Source organism: Triticum dicoccoides, chromosome 5B (assembly GCF_002162155.2).
Source record: "Triticum dicoccoides isolate Atlit2015 ecotype Zavitan chromosome 5B, WEW_v2.0, whole genome shotgun sequence".
Classification (NCBI taxonomy): domain Eukaryota; kingdom Viridiplantae; phylum Streptophyta; class Magnoliopsida; order Poales; family Poaceae; genus Triticum; species Triticum dicoccoides.
Window position 1 is genome coordinate 281,506,088 of NC_041389.1, and position 8,306 is coordinate 281,514,393.

Here is an 8,306-nt window from a genome sequence, read left to right on the forward strand (position 1 = left end):
CCAAGAGGTCAGAGGTCTGCTGTAGTGCCTGTTCTAGATACAAGAGCCACTACATCTGCACCAGCAGCCACAGCTTCAGTGCCGCCTCCAGCAACCACTCCACCAGCTCCAGTTACATCTACAGAAGCTTTCGTCCTTGGAGTCATCTCTACACCACCTCATGAAGACCAAGCCTGAGAGACGCATAGCACTATGCATATTTTTAACTTTTTGGTAATTTGTTGCCAAAGGGGGAGAAATATGTATAGATCATATTCTGAGAGAGAGTGTGTGTTGTTTTTGTCTCTCTTTGCACTTTATTTTCTTGATACTTTACCGTGTGTTTGCTTGATACACTATGTCTTTTGTGACATACTTGGATGATCATGTGTTTGACCATATGCTACCTTAATGTGTGCTTGAATGATATTATCCCTTATATCCATTTATGATCATTCACTTTGCTTGGTGATGAGTGCATGTTTTTCAATTGTTATCATTTTGAGCGCTCCACCAAGATGTATGTCACATGGAAGAGTGACCCATGATCCTAACACATTGTGCATTTGCAGTCCAAAGCAAATTCTAAATAATGCACAAATTTAGGGGGAGCTCTTGCTTATCACATACTTCTCAAAGCGACAATGTATTTCAATCTTATTATCATTTGTCAAAGTTTTGATCTATATGTTGTCATCAATTACCAAAAAGGGGGAGATTGAAAGTGCAACTATCCCTGGGTGGTTTTGGTAATGATGAACAACATATAGCTCATTGAACTAATGCCATTTCAAGATAAATATTTCAGGAAAGTTGAATGTTTGGCATTGTGGACCCCTAAAAATGCTAAGGACAAAAGATTGGCTCAAGATCTAAAGTCCAAGACTCTACATTTTCCATTTAAGTGATCCAAGATCACATTGAGTCTATAGGAAAGCCAATACTATTAAAAGGGGATGAGGTGTTGCTTAATGGCTTGCTTGCTCAAAATGCTTAGTGGTATGCTCCAAAGCCCTAAACCACTTTCTCATATCTACATATGTCCCAAACCAAAAGTCAAACTCGGCCCCACGGATTTGATCCATCCGGCGCCACCGAGTTCATTTGACCTAGCCACTGCCAGAAACCCTAGTCACTTCGGTCTCATCGATAGGGATCTCGGTCTCACCGAGATGGGGTTGCAAACTCTCTGTTCCCCTTCGTAACATTTCGGTCTAACCGAGATGAGCGACCGGTCCCACTGAGTCTGCAATGCAAACTCTCTGTTTCCTTTTCATAACGCTTCGGTCCAACCGAGACGAGCGAATCGGTCCCACCGAGTTTGCCTGAGCAACTCGCTGGTTAGCTTATTACCAAAGTCGGTCCAACCGAGTTTGTGTAATCGGTCAAACCGAGATTACGTTATGCCCTAACCCTAATGACATCGGTCCCACCGAGTTGACATGTTGGTCCCACCGAAATTGCCCAATGGTCACATTATGTACTGAATCAGTCCGACCGAGTTTTCTGATTCAGTCCCACCAAGTTTGGTATATTGTGTGTAACAGTTAGATTTTGTGTGGAGGCTATATATACCCCTCCACCCTCTCCTCATTTGTGAGGGAAGCCATCAGAATGTGCCTACACTTCCACTACCCATTTTCTGAGAGAGAGCCACCTACTCATGTGTTGAGGCCAAGATTTTCCAATCCAACCATATGAATCTTGATCTCTAGCCTTCCCCAAGTTGCTTTCCACCCAGATCATCTTTCCACCAAATCCAATCCCATGAGAGTGAGTTGAGTGTTGGGGAGACTATCATTTGAAGCACAAGAGCAAGGAGTTCATCATCAACACACCATCTATCATCTATTAACTTTTGGAGAGTGGTGTCTCCTAGATTGGTTAGGTGTCACTTGGGAGCCTCCGACAAGATTGTGGAGTTGAACCAAGGAGTTTGTAAGGGCAAGGAGATCTCCTACTTCGTGAAGATCTACCCTAGTGAGGCAAGTCCTTCGTGGGCGATGGTCATGGTGGGATAGACAAGGTTGCTTCTTCATGGATCCTTCGTGGGTGGAGCCGTCCGTGGACTCGCGCAGCCGTTACCCTTCGTGGGTTGAAGTCTCTATCAACGTGGATGTATGATAGCACCACCTATCGGAACCACGCCAAAAACATCCGTGTCTCCTATTGCGTTTGCACTCTCCAATCCCATCCCTTTACATTCTTGCAAGTTGCATGCTTTACTTTCCGCTGCTTATATACTCTTTGCATGCTTGCTTGAATTGTGTTAAGATTGCTTGACTTGTGCTAAATTGTTAAAATCTGCCAAGAACTAAAATTGGGAAAATGTTAAGTTTTTATTTGGTCAAGTAGTCTAATCACCCTCCTCTAGACATACTTTTGATCCTAAACTACAAGATGGTATCAGAGAACATGCTGACTGTAGGACGCGACCACTAGGAAAAGCCACAGGATACTCTTCTTTGCTCATTTCTAATTCTTCTCTATTTCTACTCTATAGATGACGGACCCCAGGAACAAGTTCACTCAGCCGGATGACGACACCCCTTTCGTATGACACTTGAAGGAAGTCACGAAGTACCTGAACATCGGACTACTGAGCTTCACTGGAACCTTCACTGCAACATTATCGGAAGAGGAGCGCTGGAGGATCAAAGTTCGTGTACCTGGGAGGACGTTTGCACCAACAATGGAGCCCATTGATTTTACCTTGGATGCACCAAGTTGGAACTTGGGAAAGATCATGGCAGCCCACATCACTTTTGGACGAATTTATGAGGTGTACCGCAAGGAGCTTGAAGACACCGTCTATCAGATATGTGGACACCGAGACAAGGAATGGGAGATGATTCGCACCAGGAAGGATGGATCAATTGTTGCATATATTCAGGAGATGGATCAACACATTCGTCGATACGAGAACCTGATGTGCGCTATCATGAAGAAGACTAAGAAGCTGATGAAGAGGAATATCGAGGTAGAAGTGGAACTCAAGTCAACACGCGAGGGATATGAAGAAGAAATTGTTGTACTACTGGAGAAGCATGATGATCTGAAGAAAAAGTTAGGAGTATCCGTGGTGAACCAGAAGCAAGAACCTATGTAGTACATACGGTGTGAGCTTTGCGTTGATACCGATGCGTACGAGTACAACTCGTTTACTTGTCCTACAAAGACTCTTATGTGTTGCCGCTCATATATATATACTATGTAGTCGCACCTAAGATGATCTGTCGTCTCGTGCTCTTCCATCATAATGATTGCGCCTTCATGCATCCATAGTTTACTCCTGCAAGGATTTCCACGTAAAAATCCATGTCTCGTTTATTCTCGTTATTATGTACCACGCGTGTTTCGTCGATGAAAAGGGGTTAGAGAAAACGAGTTCCATTGCTCCAATCAGTTCCGTGCTGGATCCATATGTGGAAACAAAAGCTAAAAAGACCCACCAACGCAAATCCATTGGATCTGAAATGTAGAGGGAGGGGAACAGCATCATCTGTCTGTCAGGGCCACTGAGTGCAGCACGTGGTGGCGGAGACCCGATGAAGCGCTGGCCCAGCTGCTGCGGTTGCCAGCTGAATTCTGAAATCCACAAGCAAGGATAACTTCTCCCTGCAACTCTCTGATTAACTACTGGATCTCAAAATAATATGCATGTAGTATATATATATAACTCTCCAATCTACAATAGCACTGTAGGAGGACAGCAGCACTCTCTCACTTAGCTGTTGCTAGCTATCTCCTTTCCGCCCATCATGTGACCTCCATGCTTGTTCCTACCTAGCTGCCACCTTTTCTCCTTTTAAAAATTGGGACCTCTCACTAAGCAAGTACTAGCACTAACTAACTACCATATCTCTTGCTGTCATGTAGAGTACGTACTACTACTAGCACTAACTAACCACCATATCTCCAGCATCTTATTGATGCCTAGTCCTAAACACATGCATGTTGCCACGAATAATGGCCATAAAATCAACACCTTCATCCCATCTACACTAATGCAACATGCCCCCACCCTGCATCTGCATGTGATGTGCACCTACACACATACCTTGCATGTGATGTGCACCGAGAAACAAAATATATACACCTCCACCTACACATCTCCTACACTTGCAGCCCACACACATACGGAGTAGTACACAGGAAGAACCCGGCGGTGCTAGATAGCTCAAGAAATGGCGCAGCTGCCGCCGAGAGCGCCGAGCGCGGGGGAGCAGGACTGGCCGGTGGCAGGCGAGTTCCTCGGGTTCGCTGCGGCGCGACGGGGCGTGCACCGGCGCTCGGCCAGCGATCCGGCGGCTTTCCTGGAGGCCGTGCCAATGGACCACATCCTCAGCGGCGGCGGCGGCGACGACGAGTTCGACAGGCTCGACGACGAGCAGCTCATGTCCATGTTCTCCAATGTCGACGGCGGGTGCGACAGGCCGGGCTTCATGGACACGGGAGAGGCGGAGGAGGGGGCGGCCAGCGCGGGCGCAATGACCGCCGCGGACGGCTTCGGTGACCCTAAGCGGGTTAAAAGGTCTGTTACATTTGCTACTTAGCAAATCTAATTTTTCTTTTTAGCGGAGTAAAGTTAATTTTTTTATGGGTTCATGTGGTATAGTGCCAGAGTAAACGGTAGAAACACAATTACGTTTATTTTAAACATATAAAGCTCGATTTGGTTGGCGATTCTACGGCAACTGTACATTCGTTTACTGTATCTCTAGAGCCAATAATTACCGGCAGTGAATCAGTATTTTTGGTTTTACCCCAGTGAAAAAAAAATACAATTTGAGTGTTCATAAATCAAGACTAGCTGTTCAAATTAACAACTCTGCAAGAAGTTGCCAGTTTAAAAGCCATTTTAAACTGGAAATTTTGATTCGACTCTGCCTCCTGGTCCTGGGTCGCTCTCGGCGGCTCCGGAGGCTCCCCGTCGCCACCTCCTAACCGCCACGTCCTACCTTCGCCGTCGCCGGAGGAGGTCACCGGGCTAAGCTTTGCGACACGGAGCGGAGGACGGCGGCGAGGTCATGCCCTCTCGCGCGCGAGATCCCCTCCCTTCGAGATCCGCTTCTTCGGCTGCTGCCCCAACCCCTGCCGGTCCTCTGGCCGTCTGGCGCATGCTGCGGCCTGGCCATGCTCTGTTTAGGTGGCTGCTCCTCCCGACGGCTCGGCTCGGCCCAGCTTTCCCTCTTCTTGCGTGCGCTAAGCTGGCCTGCGGAGCACGGAGGCTTCTAGGAGTACATTTCAAGCTTGGATCTCAAAATTCAGAAAATAATTGTTCTTGTTCAGGCGTAAATATTACTCAAATGTGCATGCTTCGTTGTAAAACAATTACCGAAATGGGCTTTCCCATCATACATTCATACTGTATCCCTTGGTAAGCTGAATACACCAAACTCTGCGAATCTAGTAGTAACAAATTAGTTGGCAATTTTGTTTCAGGATATTGGCGAACAGGCAGTCAGCGCAGAGGTCAAGAGTTCGGAAGTTGCAGTACATCTCAGAGCTTGAACGCAGCGTCACCGGTCTCCAGGTATTCACTCTACTTCTCTCGTAAACGGACCTCAACGAAGAACTACAGAAAGATATCAGAAGAACCAAGAAACTAGTCTTGCGCATACTGAATACTTCGACAATTTCTGTCTTGCATTCCCAACAAATAGTCCCTAATTTTGTGTGTGTGAAGAAATAAGTGTCCACGACTTATGCATACACCTAGCACACTCAGAACATTTTCAATGTCCGTTTTCTTTTCAGTGTTGTTTGCTAATTTTTTTTTCAAAATTACTGTTCATTTGGGAGTGGATGAGCTCAGTCTCCAAGAGCAATTACCAAGTTTTTCACTATTACTCGAGATAGTTCAGAGACAACAAAACGAGAATTTTAACCATTGATGAAATCCCAAAATTTGATTGGTTGTTTACTTGGTTCAGATGGAGGTGTCAGCACTCTCTCCCCGCGTGGCCTTTCTAGATCATCAGCGGTCATTACTGACCGTCGGCAACAGCCATCTCAGGCAAAGAATTGCCGCCCTTGCACAAGACAAGATCTTCAAAGATGGTACCGAACCTTCCTGCCCCGTTTAGCTAACTTATTATCCGTTTCTCTGTGATAAATATGGGCTCCAGTGCCATCTTTTTTGTCAGGCACCAACCAGCACAACCAAAGACTGTTAATTTGAACAAAATGCAAATAATGTTTTGATGCAAACAGATTTACTGAATGAAAATAAACATTCTGCAAAACAATTTTTTTGATTGACTCCTAGTTAAGCAAAGCCATCCGGTGTCTTGTTTAAACTCATCCCAAAGTTACAATGCAGCTCATCAAGAGGCACTCAAAGAGGAGATTGAGCGACTACGGCAGCTGTTCCACCACCAGAAGATCAAGGCCACAGGCGGCACAGACATGGCCACGGCCGCCTCAATGCAGGCCAAGCAAGAGCTCCTTATGTGTGAGGGAGCCGCGATGCGATAGCACAACATGGCGCAACCAGCCTTTTTGTGGTGACTTTTTCCTTTCACTCTTGTCGATTCATCGTGTGGAAACACACCAATGTTACTAGATTATTTGTGCAGTTTGACATGTTCTTTATTTTTGTTTTTTGTGATGTTTACTCATCCCTACCGATAATTGTGTTGGGATGGAAAATTGTCGTAGATATATTGTTTGGACCATCCTTACATTTGTGTTGGTAAAGATATTTTTATTACATTTATTCGGTCTTCGGTTTGTGGGAAACAGATTTTTTCTCTCTATAAAGGACGCTTTTATTGACTATAAAAGTCGCATCAAGATTGCAATCGGAATGAACACACATCCAACCTATGCATAATTATGATGACACAACCAACACAGAAAGAAAGAAAGAAAGAAAACATAAAAAAATGTCAAAGTGAACTACATCATGTAAACCATCAACATCAACCACCACCGATGACAACACTCACAATATGGGAAAATTGCTTCAACAATGACGCCTCCAAGAAGGCAACGATGTGCGAGCCTCATCATCGTCAAATCCACCCACGGAGGCTAGATCTTGGTTTTCAGTTTTCACTCCGAAGAGAACATCCAAACAACTTGAGACAAATGCCTCCACAACGGGATGATGTGGGACACCCCCATTGCCTCGTTCAACTAGTTCAGATCAGTCCTAAAGTTTTCATTCTAGAGCTTGGCACTAATGGTGCAGATTTCCGTTAGTACCCTGGATTGGGTGCCTGTCAGTGCAACAAACCTTTATGTATGTTGCCCAGACTGTACACAGGCGCAATAACAAGGGTACAACAGCAATAAGCTCCCAAGACAAGGCCAAGCCAGAGAGATAGCTCTTTGAGGGATCAAAGGGCGGATCAAGAAGACCAAGACAAGCTAAGGGAACAAGACATCACTAAGGAAAGACCTCCCTTACCGGGCAGGGGAGCCTGATCAGGTCGAGGCCTCACCAAGGGCAAGTCCCAAGTTTCCCCCGACAGGCTTGCTGGGACCGCCAAGGGCGAGTCTCCACGCAAAGACTCCACCGCTCCACCACACAGCAATGCAAGTTACTTATCAGTGTGGCGTCGAGCCCCCAAGTGATTAAGTGGCTGTCATTTGGCACGTGGCAGCCATTTGGAAGGAAGATTCCTCCTATATGACACCCGTCCAGAGGCGTGTCACGCAGACAGGTAGAAGATGGTTAAGCGGCGCGGCAGGCTTGCCGGGCTGCGCCCACAGCACGACACCTAGCAGTGCATTTGATGCACTTTGTCCTAACTACCAGAGTTAGGTATGATAGCACTATTGGCTATCTAATCAGTAGATAATGACTGATTTGCCACTGTGGTAGCCCCGTATCCTATAAAAGGAGGGCCATGGCAACCTAAAAAAGGATTCAGACCCTTGTACACTCACAGGCGCATAGCTGCTCTCCCCGAGGCGACCTTGCCGGGCTTGAGCGTCGCGTGTCCGTCGTGGTTCTCCCTTCAATCCACCAAAGCAGGAGTAGGGTTTTACGCTTCTCAGTGGCCCGAACCTGGGTAAAAACCACAAGTGTCACCCCTGTCGTGTTGTTCCATGGCTTCCACTCTTTGTGCAACATGCCCTTCCCCCTTGCCGAACCACAAGGGGTTGTTGGCCCCATAGGTGATCGTGTTCCAACACCTTTGGCGCGCCAGGTAGGGGGAAGTGCTTGCGCGAACCCGAGTGAGCAGCGCGTCAATCTTCATCATCACCTTCTTCGTCATTAGCTTCATCGTCCATGGCACCCAAGGAAAAGTCCGGCGCAACAGCCCACCCTTCCACCTCAAAGGCCCCCTCGCATGCAGCCACTGATACTATGC

The 8,306-nt window shown here is 46.6% G+C and overlaps 1 protein-coding gene across 1 annotated transcript; it reads left to right on the forward strand.

The window, feature by feature from the left end:
- The first annotated feature begins 4,046 nt into the window (after positions 1-4,046).
- On the forward strand, positions 4,047-6,719 carry LOC119308426 (basic leucine zipper 19-like). Its single transcript, XM_037584553.1, has 4 exons — positions 4,047-4,513; positions 5,425-5,515; positions 5,916-6,042; positions 6,305-6,719. Exons 1-4 carry the CDS (start codon positions 4,167-4,169, stop codon positions 6,457-6,459), a joined length of 720 nt encoding a protein of 239 aa, XP_037440450.1. The 5' UTR covers positions 4,047-4,166; the 3' UTR covers positions 6,460-6,719.
- Positions 6,720-8,306: the final 1,587 nt, after the last annotated feature.